The sequence below is a fragment of the Xenopus laevis genome, chromosome 4L (genome assembly GCF_017654675.1).
Source record: "Xenopus laevis strain J_2021 chromosome 4L, Xenopus_laevis_v10.1, whole genome shotgun sequence".
Taxonomy (NCBI): Eukaryota; Metazoa; Chordata; class Amphibia; order Anura; family Pipidae; genus Xenopus; species Xenopus laevis.
In genome coordinates this window covers 40,127,061-40,154,532 of record NC_054377.1, presented here as the reverse complement: position 1 = coordinate 40,154,532, position 27,472 = coordinate 40,127,061, and the positions used below count along the sequence as shown (strand labels likewise).

Genomic DNA, 27,472 nt, shown 5'->3' with positions numbered 1-27,472 from the left:
ATATGTTTTTTGTGGTCACACCCTCATTGCACCCCCGCCTAATGATTTTAAAAACTAGTGGTGGGCACAACTTTCCCCTGTTTGTTATATATATATATATATATATATATATATATATATATATATATATATATATATATATAGATATATATAGATATATATAGATATATATATATCTATATATATATAAAAGAGCTATACTGTGGTAAGTTTTTGCAGATATTAACTCCACCTTCACTCTTCATGATAATGTTTTTACAGGTCCTAGTGATTTAACAAAGCTACTAAAATCATATTCTATTGAATAAACCCCATAATCTGATATAATTGACAATATTTTCCAATAGGCATAAGGAATAAAGTTCAACAAAATGTACTATATAAATACATATTTTATTCACAGAATATACTAATCATAACTTTCATATTTTATGAGACATATCTTACCATATGCCATAAGCACAATGGTTATACAGGTAGAATATAGCACTATTGTGACATCAGAACCTAGATATTGATTTTTCACCACAAAATAAAAAACTGCAGGGTAAAAGGTTACTACACAGTCCCACATCCAGGAGCTCTGGTTGTGGGGTCCACTGTCAGCAGTATAAAAGAATTAGTTACATTTAGACACTTTTTGGGGAGCAACATGCAAAATATTAAAGCATTTGCATTTCTGTATTAACTAAAGTACAGAACAAAGGATCAGCTCTAAAATAAATAATTTAGCTTTTTTCCAAGTTCACTGAGACTTCAAGCTACAAAATTGACCTATGTGCCCTTTACTTTCACATAGGCTGGGCAATTAATATGCAGTTTACATTGAAATATGTTTAGCAGCATCCCACTTCCTACTATTATAATATCTTTGCTGCTTTTTGCTGTAAATGACAAAAATAATAACCTTTAAAAAAACATGCTTAGCATGTGAACCATTCCATAGTACATTGCAGAGCATTAGATATTTGAAGGTTCTGCCTTCTATCTTTAATCTGGTAGCTTTCTAGCACAAGTGAGCCATTCCAAATAACCACCTGTACCTATAAATTCCAGAAGCGCATCCAGATTACAGAATAATACTGTTCACCCTCTTCTTGCTTTTTGACCATATCTTTAACTAAATCTGTAGCACCCGAGTGTTTCTAGAATAGCCCGTGAAGCCTCTTCTCCTTTTCCACAGCACATGTCCAGGCACTCTCTAGCTCTCTCTGTAAGAGTCATTTTTGAATTGATATTCTCATAGTCACCTCTAGAGAGGACCTTAGATGATCTCATGATGTCTAGAATCTTGTTGAGTTGTCCTTCTGTTACACCATTTAAAATGCTTTCTCGATTTTTGATCAATATCTCTGCACAGCTTTCACTCTTGTAGAAACCTAAATAGAGCAAAAGTGGAGAGAATAATAAAAAAACGAAAGATGTGGTATGGAATAAAATGTGGGCAATATTACCCAGTCTACACATTCTTTCATTATTTCTTTAGAATGGACCTATATCATTGATCTTCTTTAACCCTACTGAATAACATTTTACATGGCAAAGGGCAGAACAGCAAAGTTGTAAAGTTTGTAACATATATATAATCAAAAAAATCTTCAAGTTGCTGGAATGACTGACCCTGACAACCAGAATTTTAAAATGCAGAATTTTAAAATGCAGGTATCAAAACAGTTTAGGTAGCATAAAAGTGGCAAAAGGTCAAACAGTGAAAGCAGTGAGGTGGAGATGGAGGTTGTTGCTAAAATTGTAGGTCCTGGCGGGTGATGTGGTCATACATCTGAGACGGTTAATAAATGATTTTTCTGATTTGAACACAATTAGAAGTGGATTTTGCTTTGCAGGAATTGCGCAAGACAGTTTTTTCTTTGCCTCGCTACAAAACCTTGTCATAAATTTACACTTGTAGCTCATAAAGTATAATAATCCCTTCTATAATGTTAAAGATGTAGGGGTCATACAACTCTTTGTTGACTTCTAAAAACCTAAAATTTACATAACTTATAGTAGTGGACACATTATGCTCTATACATTTGTTGGATTGGGCTCTAAGTTAACTAGTGACCACCATGGTTTTTTTTTCCAGGGAAAAGTAGCAGCAACAAAATGCGTAGAAACCTCACAGGTCATTTTCTACTGAGTAAAATAGTAAGTGTAATAAAAGCTCATGGTCCCCAGGTGAATTTCAGGTGATTGTCACTACCCTAGAGTTACTCAACTCTACTCAAGAGTTGTTCAATTTTCAGTCACTGGGAAGCAACTCATTATAACTTTTTGCTAAGAAAGTAGGCGTGGACTTTGGACTTTGCTAAAGCATTCAATAAAATACCACACAGAAGGTTAATGGTTAAATTAAGATATGTTAGCCTGGAACATAGTATTTGTACCTGGATAGAGAACTGGCTGAAGGATAGATTACAAAGAATGGTAGTAAATTGAACATTTTCTGATTGGACCAGTGTTGTTAGTGGAGTACTGCAGGGCTCTGTACTTGGCCCTTTGCTTTTCAACTTGTTTATTAATGACCTACTGATGATACTAAATTGTGCAGAACTATAAGTTTCATGCAGTCTGTTACCACTTTGCAGAGTGATTTGACTAGATTAGAAAACTGGGCAGCAACCTGGAAAATGAGGTTCAATGTAGATAAATGCAAGGCTATGCACTTTGGTAGAAACAATATAATTGCAAGTTATACACTAAATTGCAGTGCGTTGGGGGTTTCCTTAATTGAGAAGGATCTATGGATTTTTGTAGTTAGCAAGATGTCTAATTCCAGGCAGTGTCATTCTGTGGCAAATAGTTCAGAATAGCAACTTTCTGTCTTTTATAAAAAGGGCATTAACTCAAGGGATGAAAACATAATTTTGCCTCTTTATATGCCCCTGGTGGTAAGGCCTCACCTGAAATATGCAGTGCAGTTTTGGGCTCCATTCCTTAAAAGGATATATGTAAGAAGATGATTGGGTTTGTGTATATGAACATGTGTATATTGTATGTGTTAAGGGTATGTTGAATGCTGTAAAAATGTTGAACTGGTTGAAAGTGTTAAATGGTTGAGACTGTAATGTGTAAAAATCACCACAAGGTGGTAGTGGTGTCAAGCAAGTGAATCTTTAAGGTTTCATGTGGTGACCTGGGGAAAGGCACATGCACTGAAGTAAGAACAGCACATGTACAGTAGATGTTAAAGGGATGGTTAATTAAGGAAAGTATATAAAGGGAAAACATATTCATGGGTGGTCAATGGATGCATCTGAAAGTAGATAGTAGTAAGGCTACAAGTACAAGTACTAGCTACTATAGATAGTTAGTTGAACACTAGAATGGGTAGCCAAGACCCCAACGAGGAGTTAGTGGCTTAGGAGCCAAGGCTTTGCCAGTGAGGGCCGGAGTGTTAGGGGAACACGAACATCCTGAAGGAGGGGGCGAAAGAAAATCCTATCTGGAGTAGGCCAGAGGGGCATAGGACGTATGCCGGACTGGTAGGACCAGAAGGTGGAAGAAAAGTCCTACCCTGAAAGGTCAGTGGAAGCAGGGAGGTGGTAAGTGACCCTGGAAAAGGGTGTTCCTGTGTCTCCGGTGACTCTGTGTGAGGGGTTCGCTATATAAAGAAGTTATTGCTCTGTAAGAAAGGGAGTTATTGACACCTTGGGAATGTGCTTGGACTGTACAAAAGTTAATGGATCTTGTTGAAGTGTTCCAATAAATATTCTTCGTTTTATTAACCATCGGTGTGGATTCCCATCCTTGGAGTAAAGTCTGGTTTCCATGGTGACAGCGGAGCATTAACCCTTTACCCCCTTACATATACATGAGCTGGAGTGAGTGCAGAGACTAAACTGGTTAAGGGGATGGAATATTTTAACTATGAGGGTAGGGTAGGTAGGGTAGAGGTTGCAGAATGCACTGCCGGATGATGTTGTGATGGCTGATTTTTCTTAATCACCTTTAAGAGGGGCTTGGATGATTCTTGGAAAAGCCTAATATCCAAGGCTATAATGATACTAAAATCTACAGTTAATAAAGATATTGGTATACAGTATATACTTTCAGTGGTTGTATGTAGGTATGTGCACTGGGTTGGAGGGGTTGAACTTGATGGACTTTGGTCTTTTTTTATTTTATTTTTTTAAATAATTTTTATTTCGTTTTGCAATAACATACAGAAAGGGGAAAAAAAGCATAGACATAATGGCAAGGACTTTGGTCTTTTTTAATCCAACTTAACTATGTAACTATGATCAAACTGCCTTATATGTAACGTAATTGGAGAATTCTAGTTTGTATTCTCACCTTTGGATGCTGAGTGAATATTTATCCTTTGGGACCACCTGTAGCAATGAGATCTGTCAGGATTTTGACACTCAATGGTTGGCAAGAAATGGGTAATTGGAGAGTACTTTCCGGTTGCAGGCAGACTAGCTATAGGAAAGAAAAACAAGTTAACTTTTTAATATATTTGTGCAGCAGTATTCTGTTAGCATTAGACATTCTGACAAGTTGAGAAGGGTCAGTCAGGTTAGCAAAACAGCCAGATTTAGGAACTTAACCTATAGGTAGATTTTAAGGGGTTATTTACTAAACTCGGGCAAAAACTAACATTTTTTGAAGAAAAAAACCCTTGAATTTTTAGTGATTTATTATACCCAAAAGCTGCAAATAGTCAGAATCTGAAAATCTGCCATCTCAAACCTGTTGAGGTCATGTATAAGACAATGGGAGATGCCCCTTTTACAATTTGAAGATATTGCAATCTGCGATGGCTTTCGTTCGATAATCTGAAAAATTCGGGGGTTTCAGGCATTTTTTCCCCCACACGACTTTTTCAAGTTATTTTATTGATAAATAGTATAATATTGTGGATGGAATTTTGGTCCAACTTGGTTTAGTAAAAATATGAGATAAACTCGAGATTTAGTAAATAACCCCCTTAATATACATTAATATTTTGAAAAATAGTTTTTCCCACAACTTGGGAACCTCTTCTAGGGGTATATTATCACTTACCGCTCCTTTGCTCCCGGGGATGTTCTAGGCCTTTAAATAATAATGCCTGACTCTCATCGGGAACACTCTGTGCTCGACTTCTCTGAACAGATTTACTGTTGCTCACCGAGCAGGAAATCTGCAATGAAGGAAATGAAAAATTGTTTTACATCTTGGTTGCTAGGCAGTCACAAAGAACAGTATATTATTATTTATGTAATTCATACAGAGAGCATCTGTCATTTTGGGGTCAAAGAAGGGATTTTCCCCCAATGAGCTTGAACTTGATCTGATTATGAGTGGAAAAGGCTTATTAGTCCAGGAGCAAAATTTTGTTTAGCGAACACTAAAATATTGATGACATTCTATTTCCATCTATATCCCTCGTCCTCTGCATTCTTACATAAAACATACATCCTTCTGGATCAGTTACAGGTTATGTAGGATTTGAAGTAGCAAATCTTATAAGCATTCTCTTTTTCATTAAGTTATTAAAAATTAGTATTTATTTAGTTTATTATAACAAAATACATTTTTTTCAATGATGTATAAAGCACAAGGAAGTCTGAAGACCAAAACATCCTTCATGGACACTTACATCCAAGAACCGAATATCAAACTCTTGTGCAGAAGTTGGTAAAGTCTGTTCTGCCCTCTCCTGTAACAAAATATTATTACAATCAGTTCAAACATTTGGGCGTTAGGGCTATAGTTTTGACCTTTAGTGTATACTGTTGTGTATAGTGTATACTGTTTTTTTGTGAAAAAAGCAGTCCACCAATAACACTCTAGATCGATCGCAGCCGAGAATGGGCCTTTGCATATGCTGCCATGGGTGTAGGAATATTCTGTACCAGTGGTGCTTTTACTAAACAGCTCACTTCTACTTCTACCCTTAGTTTAAAAAGCTGAGGTCATACTAAACAGAGACTTTTTGCTGTTTGGCTGCACAAGTCTGACTTTCTAGGAACTTCATTGCTTATACTGCTTGGTCAGAATTCAGAGGACTCCTTACACAAATGAATAACTGGGGCCCTATGTATAGGTTTTGCAGACATACCTCTCTTTATGTATCCTGTGCCTGTTGTCCTTGGGAGGTGAAAGGAGGTCTTAACACGTTTTTCCCCTTAAGAACAAGGGCATTAGGACCCCATCATGTTGTTTAAAGAAACAGTAACATCGAAAAAACAAAGTGTTTCAAAGTAATATTATTTATTATTAATATGTATTTATAGAGCGCCAACATATTGCACAGCACTGAAGTAATAAAAAATTGAATGCAATGTTGCCCTGCACTGGTAAAACTGCTTCAGAAACACTACTATTGTTTAAATAAGCTGCTGTGTAGCAACGAGGGCATCCATTAAAAGGAGAAAAGGTTCAGGTTACACAGCAGATAGCAGATGAGCCCTATAGAACATAATGATGTTATCTTTTATCCACTATTTAATCTGTGCCATATGGCCTTTTTTCATTGTCCGCCATTGCTACACAGCAGCTTGTTTATATGAACTATAGTAGTGTTTGTGAAGAAAATTTTTACCAGTGCAGGGCAACAGTACATGATATTTTCATTACTTTAAAACACTTTCATTTTTGGTGTTACAGTTCCTTTAAGTTGTCAATAACTGTTGATTTTTGCCTTTCTCTTCTAGGTTGTGTCAGGCAGCCTCGAGCTGATTCTTGTATAGTTCTGTTTCATTGTGGGTGGGAGGCACCAGTCGTTCGTTTTGTGGAGAGCCAGGGTGTGCAAGCGTGGTGACTTTCCATTAATCCTTGGTGGGTGACTTGCCACTGTACGTATGAGTAGGGTTGTCACCTTTCTGTTGCTCATGATCTGGGTATGGGGCGGTGTGATAATGTCACAGGGGTGGTTAAGTGACATTGCGGGTGGGGTGAGAGGAGTCTCGGGGGCGGGGCTATGACATTGTGATCAGCGACTGGCCGGTCTCCATGTCAATCAAGGGAGATCGTGCCCGGTTTCCCTTATTTGGAAAACTGGGCAGACTGTCTTGACACAGGCAGCCTTTCTGAAAACCAGGCTGTCCAGTTCAAATCTGGACTGGTGGCAACCCTATGTATGAGTATGGTTGTGTCTATGTATGAGAGAGATTGAGGGGCAAATCATTAATATTAAATCTAAATTTTTTACCACAATTTGGCCAGATGTCTTTTAAAATATTATAAAAAAAAGAAAATATGGCAATTATAAGAGTTGCCATAAAAGTCAGGGAATTGTATCTTCAGTTAAGCTGATAATTGTATGTTATGCCAGTCAGGTTATCAATGTGCTTGAAAATGAATGAAAAAAATATGATTCCCTATTAATCGATATTTAATGCAATTGTGGTTAAGGCATTTTACATTGTACCAAGAATTTAATAAACTAGCCCAATAGATAACATACCTGTCAACTATACTGCAGTCCCAGATAGCAGTCTTGCAAGATGAGACTTTGCAGACAAGCAATTTAAGGAACAATAGTGGACACAGGCCAGTGCTGCACTCTTTACACTTTTGCACCCCATAGCACCCTTGAACTTGACTCTTGGATGGATGGTTATTTAATTCTAGTATACATTACATGGCAGTGTAGACCCCAAGTTTATTCTTCAATAAAATTAATTAATAATCATCCCTGTAGCATCAACTCCTATGTCAAATATTTTTTATCCTAAAACTTAGCCTCACAACATCAGCCTATGTTACACTGAGCATTTACGGTGTCACTAATACTCTAAACATATCTTAACAAGATGGGGAGCTGCTGTGGACAACACTGAAAGGCATTCTCTATCCCAGGCTCATACAGGTTTTTTTCTAAGGCATTCTATGTTTGGGCTATGCATATGTGCCTCACATTGCTATTTGCTGTGATAGCTTATACATGGAAAAAGTTCATGAAAGTCACAAGAGTTCCAACCTTATTTCTGATGAGGCAATCAACCGATTTCTGTATCATATCACTACTAAAGTTTTGTAAGACCCGTTGGAAGTGGTTAAAGCACACTGAAAGAAAAAGAAAAATATAAATAAAGAAATACTTGACTTAATATCTAAATCAGTCATGTGGGTTGGATTGAAGCCAGAAATATCACTAAGTATTTAAATGCACAAATAAGGTATAAGACAAGGTGCGTAAACTGTAAAATCTTTCAGCTTGAAATCATGCTAAGAGTCAGTAACACTATAAAAAAGTTATACAAAAAATGTAAAGAAGCTGTAGATTTGGATTTAAACCCCATCTGTAAAAACCCCAACTTTTATTTTGATTGCTGGGCCCCTATAGTAACTGCTTTAAATACATTCAGTACAGGGTTTCCTTGTCTGTGACAGAACTCTGCACTTTGTGCTGGATTTTTAATCTAGCACAAGATGCACAGTGCACCCATTGCTCTTGATGAAAGTACTCTGGACATGGATACAGTTTTGCACCCTTCAGTGCTCATGGCCTATAGTAAATACTGACAGCATTTGAAATACAATGGCTTTAGTACCTAATAGGTGATAAATGGAGATCAAGTTATTTGTACAACCTGGGGGACATAGTACACTCATAATACTTTTTACAGGTTTTTTTACCAAAAATGCATTCATTATTCTTTCCCAGTATTGTACTGCAATTGTGCCTGTCACTATCAGTAAAAATCTTTGAACAAATGTATTTTCTAGGTAGTAAATGGGTGCATTTTGGTACAATTTATGTCACCATGTAAAGGGTACCTTATTGGTGGTATATAGGTGTTCATTGCATATATATGTTTACCGCATATTTTTCCCTTCCGCTGTGTAGTTCACCTTTAAGTTAACTTTTAGTATGTTATAGATTGCCTAATTCTAAGCAGCTTTTCAATTGGCCTTAACTTTCTTTATTTTTATAGTTTGTAAATTATTTCCCTTCTTCTTTCAAATGGGGGGGGGCACTGACCCATCTAAAACAAAACTGTTCTGTAAGACTACAAATTAATTGTCATTGCTACTTTTTATTATTCATTTTTCTATCTGGGGCCTCTCCTATTCCTTCTAGTCTCTTATTCAAAACAATGTATGCTTGCTAGGATAATTTTTTTACATTTTTGCTGAACCGGAGAGCTGCTGAATAATAAAATTTATTACAAATAATAAAAAATGGAAACCAATTGTAAACTATCTCAGAATATCACTCTCTGTATCAACCTAATTTAAAGGTGAACAAACCCTTTAAACAGATACCCCACTTCACCCTAACATCTGGAGATGAAAACGAATGAAAATGAATACGTTAAAGGGGCTCTATCGCGAAAATGAAAATTTAATATAAGCTTCATCTTACTGATATACAAAACTTTCTAAATACAGTCTATTAAAAGTCTGTACTGTTTATGAAATAATCAAGTTACTCTTCACTCTCCTCCTCTGAGTAACATGTCAGTCTTAATTCTGTCTTCATGCAGTAGGTGTAGTCAGTTTTTAATTGACAGTTAGGTCGAATACATCTGTTGGGGGGTTGCACCCACACTTTATAAAAAACAACTGGATCTGTTGGAAATCATGTTTCTCTGCGTGCGCGGTGTTTGCCAGAGTCTGTTATTTTGTAACCTTTTGTTTGTGAGTTGGTTATTTGACTTATTCTGCTAAGAAAGGGAGCCCCCCCCAACAGACATTAGACCTACCTGTCAATCAAAATCTGACCCAGACCTCAGCATGAACAGAGCACGGGGTTATGGAGAGTGAGCTACTGGACTAATTTGATTTCTTAACAGTACAGAATTTTTAATTGATCCTATGCAATTTTCCCAGCGCTTCCCTTAACTTTTCATTTTCTCAATAGATGCTCTTTAAGAAAATGGTGCAGTCCAAACTGAGTCACACTGCAAAAGACTTGTAAAAGAAGTGTTTAACAACTTGTAGTAGCTAAGAAAATTGCCATAAACAGTGCTGGCCGCTTCTGTTCTCCAGAGGATCATGCTCAAGATCAGTGATCCCCAACCAATGGCTTGTGAGCAACATGTTGCTCACTGACCCCTTGGATATTGCTCCTAGTGACCTCAAACCAGGTGCTTGTTTTTCATTCCTGGCTTGGAGACGAGAAGTTTTGGTTGCATTAAAATCAGGTGTACTGCCAAATAAAGCCTCCTGTAGGCTGACAGTTCACATAAGGGCTACCAAATCATAGCCAATAATAGGCTTTATTTGGCATCCCCAGGAACTTTTTTCATGCTTGTGTTGCTCCTCAACTCTGTTTTTATATTTGGTGGCTCATGTGTAAAAAAGGTTGGGAACCCCTACTTTAGATATATGTAAGCCATGGCAAATAATGCATATACCAGACAAGTGTTCTTAGAATGTGATGCTGCCATCAGCTCCCTCAATGATGCTTGGGCGATTTCCAAGTGGCCACCAAGTCCTTATGGACATGGTTCAGAGGATATCAGCCATTGTTACCATGGTACGGACAGAAAATTAAGGATGGGTGGAGGTGAAGGGGGTGCTGTTCGTGACTTTTGATTAGTCATTTTGGTTTTGACTGTGCTACAACAGAGTAACTGTAAATAATAACCCATTTTGTGCTACCTATAGGAATATCTATAATTTTAAATTACCCTTTAATAAGCAGGCTTGTATAAGTAGATATGAATGCTGTTTCATATTGGAATGTAATATGAAAATATTATAATTATTATAATGCATAATAAAGAAATATCATAGCATAATTAACAAGCATTCTTTAAAACCAAATCCTGGCACACCAGTCATTGAGGGTCTCATGTGAGGGTCTTGGTGCCAGCAGAAGTTAACAAACTGAGTGAGGTCCTCAAGTCGAGCAGACTGGATATTTTCTGCATTTAAAAGTAATTCCAAGTTGGGTTGTGGTCTAAGGCCTCTACTGATACAAGTTGCCAGCTTCAAAGAATTGGAAATATCTGTGACAAAGAGAAAAGGGTTTCAATAGTGTCAAAACAAAAAGAGTATTAGTTTGATACAAAGAGGCATTAATGTTAGGGTTTGGGTGGAGGGAGCCCTTGGGGTTTTTAGGGGACCCCTAGCATTCATATTTAGGACATTTTATGCAGATACGTTACAAAATGGGGCATATAATGGGGTAAAATGCAAGCTTTGTGACGATTTTCAGAAATTTTATCAAAACACTTTGATTGCCAATATGCATAGATTTACCAAACTATGTGGCGTACAAAGGCATCCAAATGAAAACAGCGCATGTGAAATTTTCATCCTGGCTGTTGCAATCTGAGCACTAAGGGGGCGATTCATCAAGCTCGAGTGAAGGATTCGAATTAAAAAACTTCGAATTTCGAGTGGTTTTTTGTGCTCCTCGACTATCGTATTGGCGTAAATTCGCCTGAGTAGAATGATTCGAATAGATCGAGCGCAAAAATGCTGCGACTATTCGCCATTCGATAGTCGAAGTACTGGATCGAGCGCAAAAACGCTGCGAATATTCGCACATTCGATAATCGAAGTACTGTCTCTTTTAAAAATACTTCGACTGCCTACTTCGGCACCTAAAACCTACCGAATTGCTTTAAAAGCCTATGGGAAAGTCCCATAGACTTGTTTTCCAAGTTTTTGATCGAATAAAAAGGCATTCGATCGATGAAAATCCTTCAAGCGAATATTCGATCGGGCGCCTTTTCGCCTGGCGAATATTCGCCAATTCGACTATTCGCCAGCGCGTAAATTCGCCCGAATTGCCTATTCGATTCTATTCCCCAGTCGAATTTCGAGGGATTTAACCCCTCGAAATTCGACCATTGATACATCTGCCCCTTAGTGTGTGTATTATGTGCCATAAGACTCCCTAACAGTATGGAGACCCTAGAAAACCATATATTTTCAAAATTCTGACAAATCCAAAATGGATAAATATATCCTTCTACTGCAAACTACCAAACTGCAAAGCCATGCTGAATGTTTTGATGAAATTTTTGAAAATCATTACAAAGCTTACATTTTAACTCATAATATGCCCCATATTTTGTAACATATTAGCGTAAACATGAATTGCAGTGTGAAATGCAATGATAAATGCACCAAAATCCCCAAAATTGCAAATTAATCACCGAAATAACATACAAAAGGTATTGCGCAGTATGGTTAGCGATACGCTATATACGCAATAAAAATAATGGCAATAAAAAAATGTTGAGGCAAAAAAACAGACGATGCAATAAGAAAAAAAAGCCACAAAATACTATAAGTGCATATGCGTGTGTACACTTGGCAAATTGCGTGTTATTTGTGTGTGTAAGTAGGTGTGTGCTGTGCTGTGAATGTGTGTGACACCTCCCGAATAATGTGTGTTTAAAGGAGAACCCTTATTCATAAATACCCCTTCCCTACACAGTCCTCCCCCTGCTCCCCCCAGCCTAGGTGTAAACTCCGGTAATTGCTCTTAAGTATTTACTTACCTCTCTTTGCAGTTTTAAAGCAGTGGAGCTCACGGGCGCCATCTTCCAGCACTTTGGGTCTTCTTTCTTCCCTTCGGCTATTTCACTGACTTTCGGCGCATGCGCAGTTGTTTGGAACTGGAATATTGCTACAACTGTGCATGCGCCGATACGGCACTTACTGAAGCACCGAAGATGGCCCCCGTGAGCTCCGCTGCGCTGAATCTGCAAAGAGATGTAAGTAAAGACTTTGGGGCAATTACCGGAGTTTACACCTAGGTTGGAGGGGAGCAGGGGGAGGGACTATTTAGGGTAGGGGGGTAGGTATGTATTAGTGTAATAAGTGTGTGTTTGTGTGTGTGTAACACTAACCTGGATAGAGGCTGAAAATTCGGGTGGGGGAGCTGGAGAGGGTCCCACCAAGAGGTAGCCTTTGCCCAGGATTCGGTGGGGGCAGCACTGAGAGTTCAGAAAGCTCTTGCAGCAGCGCAGTAAATATATTGACCTTTTATATATATATTCCTTACCATGAGCCACTATTTTATGATGGTCTTTGTGCTCCCTCAGAAATCACCTGACCAGAAATACTGCAGCTATAACCCTTAGTAGTTAAAATAGCGATTTTGTATTTAAAATTACCAAATAGCATATACTGCTAGAAAGGTATATTTTTGTGAAAATGGTGTGAAGCAGGGTTTTACATATGGCCAGTTCTGAAATGTTTTATACCAATGTTGTTGGTATAGTTTTCCTTTAAAGGGACAGCGTTTAAATTTGTGGCCAGACAGAACATACATATAATCCTATAATCACATAGATCTGAAGCATTAGTTTTGGAGTTTTTTTCTACGAATTTGAAAACAAGAATAGGAGTCTTTATTTTATAGTAAATAATCCTACATTATATTAAATGACTTTACTGATAATAATTTCTGATTATGAATTGTATTCTCTCTGTATTGCTAAATAAAGTGTTGTTTAATGAACCATATGCTGATTCATAATTATAATATGAATTCATATGAATGAATACGTACTCTCCTAATGAATGTTCTGTTTTGGTAACAGTTACAGAATTAGGCAATAATTTGAGTAAAGGTATAGGATCTGTTATCTAGAAACTTGTTATCCAAAAAGCTTCAAATTACGGAAAGGCTGTCTCCCATAGATTCCATTTTAACAAAATAATTAAATGTTTTTTCTTTTTCTCTGTAACAATAAAACAGTACCTTATACTTGATCCCAACTAAGATATAATTAATCGTTATTGGATGCAAAACCAACCAATTGGGTTTATTTAATATTTAAATTAATTTTTAGTAGACGAGGTATGAAGTTCCAAATTAAGGAAAGATCCAATATCTAGAAAAGCTCATGTCCCGAGCATGTCTTTCCCTGGGTGAAGGTGCAGTTACCACATTCTACTATGTTTCCCAACAAGAGTTAGAGAGGATCTATGTGGTATTCTAACATAGGTGTTGTTTTATTTTTATCCTTTTTAGCCAAATATAAATCAATTGCTGTATGTTATTTATCATTGTCTACACGATGAGGGTGAAAAAAAAAATAATGCTTTACAATTATAATACTCCTTTACCAGTATTCTGTTTGGAATTACAGGTCCCATACCTGTACTACTTATATTAGTGGCACTTGCCTTGAAAAGGAACTTTCCTGCTGAACATTTCCCAGGCAATTATCCCAAAACTAGGGAAAAAAATAAAGAATATTAAATTCAGAAAGGCAGTTACATTGAAAAGCTTATCCAACAAGTAGGAATTGAGTATACAGATATGTATAAAATCATATGTATATATATATATATATATATATATATATATATATATATATATATATATATATATATATATATATATATATATATATATATATATATATATATATATATATATATAGAACTGGAAATGCCTGTATTAGTATTTACAATGGCTCAAAAGAAGCTAGCACACACAGGAATTATGGAGAAAAAAAAAGGTTTGAATTTTAACAGAAAAAAACTAACCTAACTAGCCGAAACGTTAGTTTTTTTCTGTTAAAATAAAAACCTTTTTTTCTCCATAAGTCCTGTGTGTGCTAGCTTCTTTTGAGCCATTATATATATATATATATATATATATATATATATCTATATATATATATATATATATATATATATATATATATATATATATATATATATACACACACACACACACACACACACACACTTATTTGACAAGTTAAAAAAGTTTATAGTCGAAGTTGATGCAGAAAAAGTCACATCCATTAAGTTCTCCCTTTCCATCAAATACTTGTTTTACTTGTGTTTACTGATCAAGAAGAGGGTGAAACATATTCCTATAAAGTTTCTGCTGACCCCCCCCCAAAGATATTTATCCTTTTTTTTTACAACTTAAAAATAATAATCATACCCTTTTGTGCCACTGTATCCAACATAAAGAGACACTTGGATTCCAGTCTTAGTTATAAGATTACCCTCACTCTTTTCACCTTAATTACTTTATTTATTCCAATTGAAATCTATGTTATGGGCGGCTGGGCCTACACTATGCATGAATTATAATGGAGGGTATATAAGGGAAATTACCTCCTCTGATGAAGTGCCCAATGGCACTAAACATGTAAAGAGGGCAAAACATGGCGACCATTTGGCACTAAGATGCACCTTTTAGTCATTTGGTATGATGTTTGGTTCCACTGTATAGAGCACTTGTAAGGCCCCATCTAGAATATGCCGAACAGTTTTGGTCTCCATCACTCAAACAGGACATTATTGTATTAGAGAGGGTACAGAGAAGGTCAACTAAGCTGGTAAAAGGTATGGAAAATCTTAGCTATGAGGCAAGACTGGCCAAATTGGGGAAGTTCACGCTGGAGAAGAGGAGTTTAAGGGAAGATATGATAACTATGTATAAATATATAAGGGGATCATATAATAATATCTCTAATGCTTTATTTACCAGTAGGTCTTTGCAGCTGACACAAGGGCACCCATTCCGATTAGAAGAAAAGAGGTTCTGCCTAAATATTCGGAAGGGGTTTTTTACATAAGAGCTGTGAAGATGTGGAATTCTCTCCCTGAATCAATTGTAGAGGCTGATACATTAGATAGCTTTAAGAAGGGGTTGGACTGGTTTTTAGCAAGTGAGGGAATACAGGGTTATGTAAGATAGTTCATAGTACAGTGAACTGTACAGTTAATCCAGGGACTAGTCCGATTGCCATTTTGGAGTCAGGAAGGAATTTTTCCCCCCTTTGAGGCAAATTGGAGAGACTTCAGATGTTTTTTTTTGCCTTCCTCTGGATCAACTAGCAATTAGGCAGATTAAAAAAAACCAAAAAAAACTAAAAGGTTGAACTTGATGGACCTGTGTCTTTTTTCAACCTTACTTACTATGTTACTATGTGCATAAATAATTTAAGTATCTGTAAACAATATGACAATATTCACTAAAGGGCAAAGTGACTAACGTTCGTGAAAATTCAATTCAAAATTCATATCTTTTCGGGACTTCGCCGATTTACTAACGGGCGCAGGCGTAACTTCGCTAGCGAAGTAGATAGACTTTAGTGTTACTTTGCACTCTTACGCCAGACGAAGCTTTGCTCTGGCGAAAGAGCGTTACTTTGCTAATTCACTAAGATGCACCTTTTACTCAACGTTACCTGTTCCGCCAGACTTGCCTTTGCCAGCTCAGACCAGGCGAAGTGCAATGGAATGTATAAGGCTTCTTCAATTTTTAGTTGTCCCAAAAAACAGATATGGGTATCCGGCCTCCCCCATACATTTCCTAACATATGGTGCATAAACTATACACTGGGCACATGTGTAGGGCATTATAACAACTTTATTTTATTTTATTAATAATGTAATGTAATGTATTTGCTGCAACATATACATCCATTCAAATTTAACTTCCCGCCGTGTGCAAATTAGCCAACGTTAGCAAAACTTTGTTTCGCTTAACTTCGGATTTTAGTGAATTAGCGTTGTCCTGGCAAATCTACACCTGGCGAGGTGTTGCCATGTGAGTGAAGCCGGCGCTGGCGAATTTCCGCAGGTTAGTGAATTTGCCCCTATATGTTTTGGTAATTGACCACGCTAATTTGATTGCCTATTATTGCATATTCAGGGCCTTAGTGGAAAACTTCACACATTTGATGACTTGTTTCTATCCTATTCTTTTTTTTAAATTCTTTTTTAAAATTGTTATGTGAATGGGATCTGTTGAGCTGATAGCATGCAATTAGCTGTCTAAAACAGGTTATATCTCAGAAACAACTAATTTGAAAATGAATGTAAATTGCAAATATAAATAGAGAATCTATTTTAGTAATTTTACCAAATGGATTTTTTTGGGTTTGGGTCTAAGGTTGGATAACATAACCAAGAAAGATACAATGCTCATGTATCATACACGCACAGAACATACTTCCTGTGTCTGCAGAAACCCAGTGAAAAATTTATTTTTGACTTGGGTGAGTCACATGAACCTTGTCTTATGATTTACAGGAAAAAGTACTAACTGGTGTTAAGTAAAAGGGAGTTGCAATATTGTGGTCTGCATTGCGTCACCATGAAACATTCACTGGAAATCAGACAGCAAAATAAATAGTTCTCAAAAGCAGATGTTTTTTTCATATTATTTTTTAGTACATTCTGTGATGCTACAGGTACAGCAATGTATTCTGCCAACTGGAATTACAGTATTGCCAAAATAATATTAAGTTTTAATGATATTTAGATTTGTTGGAGATGCACTGTAGCAGTGGCTCATCATTTGAATCTGATGGTTAATGCCTAATGCCTTGAAGAGTGGCTGGGAACACTTCTTGGACAAGCATAATGTCCAAGGCTACAGTAATCTCAAGATCTATAATTTGTTTTACATATGTATGAGTGTATCAATAGGTCTATATATGTATGTGTATATACGTGCACTGGGAGTCATTTAGAAAGGTTGAACTTGATGGCCTGTTTAACCAAAATTAACAGCATCTCTCAATAAGATCATAAATGACAAAACCATTATGCATTATATTAATGTCATTTATGTTAATATGCACATGTGTATATTAACCTGTAAGTATCATCTGCCAGTGTTGGTACAGCACTCTTTAGCCTATCAGGTGATAGGTACACAATACTGTCTTCATCATCTTTATTACCACCTTCTGAAGTAGGCAAGAAGCTTGTTTGCATCCTTAATAGCCCATATTTTGATATCTGTGGTATGGGAAAAAAATTGAAGTAGTAAATGTAAATACAAAATTTAGAAATAACAGTTCTATTTTTAAAAATACCTTGGAATTTTAGACTAAATGACAACTATGTACAAAAGCATGCTTAGTGCACTAACATTGCCATCTTAATGTAATTATGGTGTAAAAATGTGTTAGTGATGTGTTAGCATGAAAAAAGATGCAGAATAACCAGTACTGAGTGTTGTCACTTATAGGATTTTATTTCAAGTCTGAGGTTGTATAAATAATTGGCATAATTTTCATTATTAGTCTAGTATAAAATATATTATACACCTTTATAAATATACATATTTTCCTGAGTAAGTGTCTCCTCACCTTTGCATGATACTTTGCATCCAAGTGGATGTTAGATGGCTTCAGTGTCCTGTGCATGACAGGACAGGGCAGATTGTGTAGATAATGCAATCCCTCTGCAATGTCTGAAAGAATCCGAACACACACACACACTGGCAGCACAGGATATAGTTCCCGCTGAAATCAGAAACAGAAACAGGTCAAAATATAAACTTCATTATGGTGTATCCTGCAACCTTTTGCTGCCAATTAAATAATGGCTAAATGTATTGCTCTTTGTTGTTTTGACATTGTTAAAGTTACATTCTCTTGCTAAAATAAGCAATCGCACATCAATTTTAGGACTGAATAGGCGCATACCCTAAAGAAATATACTCTGTCTAAATAAAATAAAAATCAACAGTTTCCTGAATATATACAATTTTTAGTGCTCTCTTGTTTGTCTCATCATAGATAGATAGACACAGATACATATAAAATACTCAAAAGACATGTAAACTCATACCTCCCAACATTTTGGAAATAAAAAGAGGGATAAAAAAGTTGCCATGGGCAGTGTGGGAAAAATGTTTTGATCACGCCCATTTTGTGGCCACACCCCCTAATTACCATGTTAATTTTACAAAAATTGGCAGGTTATGAAAGTCTGAACATATTTCTTTTTTTTCCAGTTATTACAGTTTTGCTAATGAAGGTGAGTTGCCCTTTTAGCTATGAGGCTAACTTCTGTTAAGAGACCTGTTATATTATATTGTTACAATTACCGTATATACTCGAGTATAAGCCGATCCGAGTATAAGCCGAGGTACCTAATTTTACCTACGAAAACTGGGAAAACTTATTGACTCTAGTATAAGCCTAGACACAACTACAGCCCTGTCTCCCAGCAGCGCACCTTCCGCCAAAGAGACTCCCCCAGCGATCGACCGGACTTCTTTAAAAAGTTGATGGTGACAGAGAATTGTGCAGAGAGTGCTGTGTGTCATAAAACCATCACTGATCTTTCGTATAACCAACAGATGGCGCTGTGTGATATTGCCATCACTGTTAATCCTTTATTCAACCAACAGATGGCGCTGTGTGATATTGCAGTTACTGTTATTCTTTGATATAACCAACAGATGGCGCTGTGTGATATTGCAGTCACTGTTATTCTTTGATACAACCAACAGATGGCGCTGTGTGATATTGCAGTCACTGTTATTCTTTGATATAACCAACAGATGGCGCTGTGTGATATTGCAGTCACTGTTATTCTTTGATATAACCAACAGAGGGCGCACTGTTATTCTTTCATAAAACCAACAGAGGGCATTGTGGGATATTGCAGTCTCTCCCCAAGTGAACTGTTGGTATAGGAATGATTAAAAGTGACTGCAATCTCAGCTACTGCCCGCTCACCCGAGTATAAGCCGAGGTAGACTTTTTCAGCACATTTTGGATGCTGAAAAACTCGGCTTATACTCGAGTATATACGGTACTTATTTGCTTATCTAGAAATTGTTACAAAAGTATCTTAGCTGCAGCTATTCTGGGCTCTCTGCCAAAAGCCAAATAAGTTAGAAATATTCTTTCTTTTTCTGGCTGTTCAGTGCGAGAAAATCGTGACTTTCCAGTACAAACGAGGGACTGCGGGTTGAGCTGTCAAAAGAGGGACTGTCCCTCTGAAACTGGACAGTTGGGAGGTATGCAAACCTGTAAGAAAAAGCACATATATGGCGGTGTGTTGCCTACCCTAAGTCCAAGCCCTTGCCCCCCCCTCCCCATCTAGTCAGTGAGTGCCTGGAGTGCTGACTTTAAAATATAAATCCAGGGCTGGAACCAGGGGTAGGCAGAAAAGGCCCTGGACTTTAAATTTAAAGTCTACAGAATACTATTATCATTTATATAATGTAGTTATTGAAGCTGTACACCATATATGTGCATACCTCCCAACTGTCCTGTTTTCAGAAGGACAGTCCCTCTTTTGAGAGTCCCTCGTTTGCACAGGAAAGTCACGATTTTCACAGCCTGCAGCTGCTCCTCCTCCCACATTTTTTCTGTAAGACCATTCCAAAGCTCTTCTTAGCTGTTTTCATGTGGTGGATGGTTTTCCAGAAATTCATAAAATTAACAAATAGGAGACATGGAATTACCACTGTGCTGTGCTGCTAAGTTCTGGGGGTGTTTATACATGGAATTGCCACTGTGTCATCTTGCTATGAGTTCTGGAGGTATTTATACACTGTACATGGAATTGCCACTGTATAATTCTGTTTTGAGTTCTGGGGGTATTATACATGGAATTGCCTTGCCACTATGCCATCCTGCTGTGTGTTTTGGGTGTATTTACAGTATACTAGAAATCACAACTTTATCATCATGCTGTGTAATATATATAGTGAATAAAGTACCCCCTCTTGTAAAATATAAGGATATTATAAGTTACCGAGGAGTTTCATGACCATATAAAAACACGAGGCCGAAGGGGGTACTTTATTTATTATAATACACAAATTTTAGTGAGTCATGTGACAGAAATTACATAACTACTCACCGTTTATAACTGATGACATCACTACTCACCGTTTATAAGGATATAATTTACAAGATATTCACGGCTTTTGTGTATTATATACAAATAATAATTGGAAAAAAAAAAGTTCTGGATTCCTAGTCCACATATACAAAAGATGAGCTGTAAAATTGATTAATTCTGACCTGGTGAATAAATGAGTGTAATGATCCATTCTCCATCCAGTCTGTCAGGATCCCAAAAGTATTTGGACTTTTGTACACCCCAAATATTTGCACCAGCCGTTCGGATTTTAGTTGCCCAATAAATTCCATTTTGCTGAGTATCTCCTGTATTTCCCTGCAAAGATCAACAGTGTTATTATAAATACCATTTCAGATTAGTATAAGGGAAACATACTTTGCTGTCTTTTCATTACTATTTTTTCCACAACTTAGATATTTGGAGGCTAGGAGATATATTTTGGGGTTTCCTACAAGAGCAAATAATGCTACATTTGCTCTTCCATTAATAATAATGTTCCAGACCATTTTAATTCTTATATACTATATTATTGGTTGGCTTCCTAGAGTGAAGTAAGACATATTTACCTTACCTGATAAGCCCATTCTTTTTTAGTTAACTGCATGTCAATCTCCACTATCTTCTTTCCAGTACTTGTAGAAGGATACAAAACTGTCATTTTATATGCATTGATTGCAAGGGCCATACTCGGTTGGGCTCAAAGATTGTACTGCTATTACTTCAGCCTCATGTTCTGTGATTTTTCAGGATATCATTAGCATAAAGATGCACGCTAGATTGTACTTACAAGGTGCAGACAGATCTGGGTGATTCAGTGGATATAGCCTGTGGAATCTGGACAGTTGCAGATACTTTATGCTTGCCAGCCAGTTGTTGAGATACCTCTTATTGCTTCACCTTCCAATTTTCACTGGAAAGGCTAGAAAACCTATTTTCAACTCTCTGAAGTTGAAGGATAGTGTTCTCTCCATGCTGTCCCTGCAGCCCTGGACCCCTATTCGGATATGCGCATCTAAGCTAAACAACTAAATTGTTGCAGCATTTCCTCTGGTATAATCTGGATTTTTGTGTCCACCATCTTTGGTGGGACCTGGTTAATTAAATCAGATCCAGGTTGAGGTTCAAGGAGCTCAGGCATTTGTCCAATCTATCTAGAATTTCCAGCTATAAAGGTCTTCTATCGAACTGAACCACCTGAACAGAAAATGTAATTATGCCCAGTGCTTTCATTGCCTTTTTTAGGGCACCTTCTATTTTTGTGTGTGCATTGCAGTTTTAAAGCATAATACTTCATTAGTACTACGTTAGTTCTAATGATTTAGGCTTGCATCAAAATAAAATAGAATGTATTTTAACACAAAGTAGAAATTATTGACTTCAGTCTCATAAACACATACAAATTAACTTTTAGAGTAGAACACAAACTGTAACAATTATTAAAGGCTTATTTATCATAACATTAAAGATAGAATTGTATTAAGTCATTCAGACATCTAAATGTATACATTAACCTATTCATTATTGACTTCATCAACTAGGGAAACTTCTCTTCTCGATCTGAGAAACAAGGGTCTTTATTGTTTCAGTCTCCTGTGAGCTTCTGTGAAGCCTGACTCAGTGGTGTTTACTTATCACATATACTATATTTATTATGAGTCAATTAACCTGCCTGTACTTTTTAGGAGTGTGGGACGAAACCCATGCAAGGATGAGAACACTGTACAAACTTTGCCCTGGCTGGACTACAATCTATGAATCTGGCACTGGAAAGCAACTCTGACAATTACTGCAACACCACCATACATATACTTTTGGTATATTCTGGGCTTTCATATAGATAGAATAATTTTTTAATTGAAGAAGTTATATAATACTTTTTTTTACACTAGAACACATCACTAGAACACACACTGATGTACATTTCTTCCACAAAGCTATTTTATTAAATGCAGAACTAGACCTAATATACTGTTTCTAGACCAAGTTGTGGTTTTCACCTTCTGATCAGTGGGAGCAAAAATGGGTTTTCTAATTTCACCACTGTGGATGCTCTACATTTTTAGAACCTGGGGCATTGTCTCAGGGAACATTTTACAAGTGCTGACTAAAGGCACAACATTTGACATGGTTAGAGGTTTAAAAATGTTACCAAACCCTCTTTCCTGTATGAGCAGCTTGTATTACATCAATAATTTTCTTTGACTAATGCCCCATCTATGACCTCTATCCCAGTTCTTGGCAGCAAACCCAGAACTCATGTGAAACTTTCCTTTATTTTTAATTTTAAGTGCCACAAGTAACAGCCATACTGCAGATACATTTCCAAATTTTTCTGCTGGTTTGCATTATAGTTGATTATCAAAAAGCCTACTTTATTAATAAGCAACACACAAAACATATCATGGCAATATAAATCTGAAAATGTTTCTGTAACAGATTAACCAAGTTTGCAAGAATAAAATCATTTGTAAGAGTCAACAAAAAAATGTAAACTAACCCCAATATTATGTATTATCTTATGCCCTAGGTACCCCACTGGATGTTGTGATGTCACAGTATAAATTGATTAAAATAAATGAATTAATGATAAACTTATTAAATACACACAAATCAGCAATCCTAACGAAATGGGGTTTAGGGTTAGAACAGTGTAAGAGAACCAATTAAAGTACTGTACTAGGGAGTTTATAAGTGCCCTAGACCATTCTGTGAAACCTATCAGTATTTATCTTACCTTTCGTTCATGCCAGTATAGGGAAGAAGCTTCAAAAAGACAATGTGGCCTGTGGGGCCATAAGCAGCTTTGTACACAAGTTTGGAGCCCATCTGCACCATCTGGACAGTCTTCAAATTTTTCCATGTGACAACAGGTACACTGCCAGACATTCCTGCTTGAGAATGCTCTCACTTTGGTGAAATAAAATGCACAATTTTATAATGATTGATTGCAGCACCTAAAAGGGACAAATATAATAAATGTTTCTTCAATAGAGAAAGTTACCTAAAATAATGCATTTATTGGCTTTAAAGAAGAAACTGGTTAGTTTGTTCATATGTAAGACAAAGGAGGGAAATTGTTTAAATAGATTTTTTTTCTGGGAGGTTGCAAAGCACTTTTACAGCAATCAAGACAGCCTTTATAGCCATAAGTTTGACATCCATGGTGGGCAAATTATTTGAAGACTTATTAGGTGTTACATTCAAAATGATGTTCTGGAGAATGGCATTATAAGCAGTAATCATCATGTCTTTATGAAGGATAGATCATGTCAGACAAATTTGATTGCTTAATATGATGAAGTTAGTGAGAAGCTGGACAGTGGGAGTGCAGTAAATGTGATCTATTTAGATTTTGCCAAAGGGTTTGATACAGTGCCCCCGAAACAACTCCTTTCTAAACTAAGGGCTGTTGGACTCAACAAAGTAGTTTGCACATCGCTACAGGATCAGGTACAGTGGATTGTTGTTAAGGGGACCTGTCACCCAGATATAAAAAGCTGTGTTATAAAAGTCCTTTTCAAATTAAACACAAAACCTAAACATTTTTTTTCTGTTAAAGCATCCATACCTGTTATAAACACAATTAAAAGTCTTAGCTGCCAATCATATAACATTAATTACTTTCACTTTCCATTCTGCACTTTTTAGATGTCATTGTCCTCTTCACAATCCCCCTCCCTCCTGTGAGGAACACTCACCCTGGTGGTCTAGTGGGCCGGCGGGGACGCCCGTCGCGCCTTTGGTGGGAACGCCCGCCACGCTGCTCCTCTTCTTCCTAGTGCCGATTCCTATGGTGCGCGCGGCGTGCACTTCCCCTTTTTATAGGCGCATTGGCACTGACGTGATGATGTCATCGCACAATGGAGACAAATTCAAAGGTATTTAAAGGGGCCTTTCATTCAAATTAATTGCCCTTTGTTAGGTTCATCCTGTGTGAGTTCCTGGGTGCTGTCCTGTGTAATCCTGTGTTCTGATTCCTGTTTTGACCCTGCCTGCCTGGCTTTCCTGATTTCTGTGATCCCAACCTCTGCCTGGTAAACCGACTATTCTGCTATCCGTATTCCGACCTGTGCCTGTCTTGACCATTCTGATTGTACCCCCGGCTTTGAACCTTGCCTGTCTGACTGTGCTTGAATTCTGCCCGCACCGACCCTACCTGTTTGACTACGTTTTACGTCTATTCCTTGAATTCTTCTGCCCAAAGACTTTTGTTTAACGATCTTGCCCCTCTGCTCGTCCAGAATCCTTCGCTTGGCTCCTCTCTTACTAAGACCTGGCGGCATCCAATTAGCCGATGGCTCCTCCCGAGCTGAAAGGCAGCTGTTAAAGGCAGAAGCAAGAGCCGAGACCAGGGAGCTTAGCATTGGTTCTGGATTCTGGGTGCTGATTGTGACACCTCCTCACCATCTAATTGTGCAACATGAGCATGGGCATCAGGTACAGCATTCTAGAGCATACATTGATGCAAAGCTTGCCTTAATAACAGTGTCCTGCTGTGATTGTGAATTCCAAGACTAAAAGAAACAAGATTTAACAAATTTAAGTAGTGACAGTGAAGTTTATTCTGCTTGACCAACATCATCAAATAGGGTTTGGAATTATTTTTTAGGGTGACAGGTCCCCTTTAAAGGGGAAGTAAAGTCTTTATTATGTATTTTAATTCAATAAGGCTAGAAATGCTGTATTTTGTATACTAAACATAAACATGAACTTACTGCACCACAAGTCTAATCAAACAAATGATTTATGCTTTCAAAGTTGACCACAGGTGGTCACCATCATGTAACTTTGTTAAACATCTTTGCAAGACCAAGACTGTGCACATGCTCAGTGTGGTCTGCTCTGCTTAGGGATCATCATAAATTATCAAAACAGCACAGGTCAAATAATATCTGCCAGAAGCTGATACAGTAAGACTGATTAATAATCAGGACATGCAAACTGCACTGGGTCCTGTGTTGTCATGTAATCTAATGTGGAGTTTATAGTTTTTGTATTGTTTAATACAAACTTTCTCTAACTCTGCAGAACCAGTGGTTGCAGCAAAATAATCCTCCAAATAGAATCCCAGTTTATCTGTTTAAATCTGGCTCCATGATCATTGTCCCTGAAGCTGGAGTTGGAAACAGTAAAGGGAAAGTGAAGGCAAAAATAAAATCCAATCCAAATCTCTACACAGTCGCAGACAGAGAAAAAAAACAAAGCTGCTTGAGTTCTGCATTAGTGATGTGCGGGCCTGGACGATACCCACAGGACCTGCGGGTTTACCAGCAGGTCGGTCGGTTTTGGGCCGAACATTACACTTCCGACTTTCCGACTCACCGGTTTTATAGCTGCGAGCCTGCTCGCCCCGCCCCTTTTGTGACATCCGTGGGGTGGGTCATCGCGGGTCTATAAAAGGAACCAGGAAGTCGGGTGGGCGTGGGTGGGCGCGGGTGGGCGCGGGTGGTGGGAGGTCAGACTTCGGGCGGGTGCGGGTCCGACCCACACATCACTATTCTGCATGGCTTGGAAGAAAAGCTGGGGCTACCCCTGCTATTCATAGTATGATTGTTTCCCTGCCCATCAGTTAGGGACCGTCTGACAATTCCTATTAACTGCAGTAAATGAAGGTAGAATTTCACTGCATAAAGTCAGGTTTCTTATAAAAAGGTACACATTTTTTAATCAAAGTATTTTGGAGATAGGTTTCTTTTTCATAAAAAAAAAAGTAAAAATGGGACTTTCGGGGGGCGGACCCAAAGGTGATCGCATATAAGAAGAGCTCCTGAAATCTGAAATCAAAAGCCATCACAACCTTTCAATATACGGCTAGCGAAAAATCTCAGCCTCCCAACAAGAGGATAGTGAGGGGAAAATATAGTAGCGGCTATTTAGCTCATCCCTCGATTGCAACCCGGAAGTCAACGCGACCACTAATGCGCCCATCTCACGGACCCGAACCGGACCGCCATCAACAACAACCCACATCAGGATACAGATCGGTAAGTGGAGATCCCCCCGATCATAAAAAAATAAAGGCGAGATCCGGTTACGGGAGGACGGGGAAGACATAACCAGAGGCCCTTACAAACTTAAGGGCACCGGAAGCGTGGACCTGAACCGGAAAGCACAGGGAAGTGGCAGGGAGGAGACAACCGGTGAGTGGGGATCCACCCGACCCACAATACAAAGGGAAAACACGTTCTGACTGACAAAGTGGATGACCTAGAGAACAGAACCAAAAGGAACAAACTGCATATTAGGCATCCCAGAATCGATTAAAGGAACAGAATTAGAAATATTTCTGCACTCCAAACTACCATCCATATTAAAAATGGAAGAAGCTCAATCTCAATTCCTGATCGAAAGGTTCCATAAAATCAGTCCTCCATTGACCACAGACTCGACTAAACCAAGACAAGTTATATTCAAACTCCTCAACTACACAGACAAAATAAACATTATTTCAATTACAGGAAAACAAGAAATCTATGATTAAAATATGAAAACAATCGAATTTTGATATTTCAAGATTTTTCAGCTTCTGTCACCACGAAAAGGAAGGAATTTTCATTGATCTGCATAACCCTCTTCAACTCAGTATACCGATTTTCCTTGTTATTCACAGCAAAACTAAAAATCATAGACAAAGACAACGGGAAAACCCTGATTTTTGAAAACCCAAAACAAGCTACCGAATACTATGAAAGGAAAACAAAAGATAAAGATCAAACCTAATTTGACAGCTATATAAAATTTGGGTAAAATACAGTGAAGAAATATCCATATCTATTATTGGAAAATATGTGGCTCACAAGGAAAATCTTAAAGGAACATATATCTTCCACCAGGGCCGGAACTAGGGGTAGGCAGAGTAGGCACGTGCCTAGGGCGCAAAGCTGGGAGGGCGCCAGGCACGTACCTCCTCTGTCGCCTAACCCAATCCGGTTCCCTTCTCTGGCAGGCTACGTACCTCCTCTGTCGCCTACCCCAA

The 27,472-nt window shown here is 37.7% G+C and overlaps 1 protein-coding gene across 2 annotated transcripts in view; it reads right to left on the bottom strand.

Moving 5' to 3' along the window:
* Positions 1 to 374: 374 nt before the first annotated feature.
* The window catches only part of LOC108713996 (receptor-interacting serine/threonine-protein kinase 2-like), a 46,103-nt gene continuing 19,005 nt past the window's right edge, over positions 375 to 27,472 (bottom strand). Inside the window, exons 1-12 of one of the 2 annotated variants that reach the window (XM_018257803.2) lie at positions 23,231 to 23,314; positions 21,284 to 21,406; positions 20,658 to 20,811; positions 17,979 to 18,134; positions 17,480 to 17,625; positions 14,035 to 14,084; positions 10,719 to 10,892; positions 7,913 to 7,998; positions 5,588 to 5,647; positions 5,011 to 5,128; positions 4,297 to 4,425; positions 375 to 1,379 (exon numbers count right to left, since the gene is read on the bottom strand). In XM_018257803.2, the coding sequence (XP_018113292.2) occupies positions 1,117 to 1,379; positions 4,297 to 4,425; positions 5,011 to 5,128; positions 5,588 to 5,647; positions 7,913 to 7,998; positions 10,719 to 10,892; positions 14,035 to 14,084; positions 17,480 to 17,625; positions 17,979 to 18,134; positions 20,658 to 20,786 (1,311 nt within the window). In that variant the 5' untranslated portion in view covers positions 20,787 to 20,811; positions 21,284 to 21,406; positions 23,231 to 23,314 and the 3' untranslated portion in view covers positions 375 to 1,116. Of the gene's footprint in view, positions 1,380 to 4,296; positions 4,426 to 5,010; positions 5,129 to 5,587; positions 5,648 to 7,912; positions 7,999 to 10,718; positions 10,893 to 14,034; positions 14,085 to 17,479; positions 17,626 to 17,978; positions 18,135 to 20,657; positions 20,812 to 21,283; positions 21,407 to 23,230; positions 23,451 to 27,472 lie in introns of those variants that run through there. The other variant, XM_041590132.1, reaches the window with a different exon arrangement.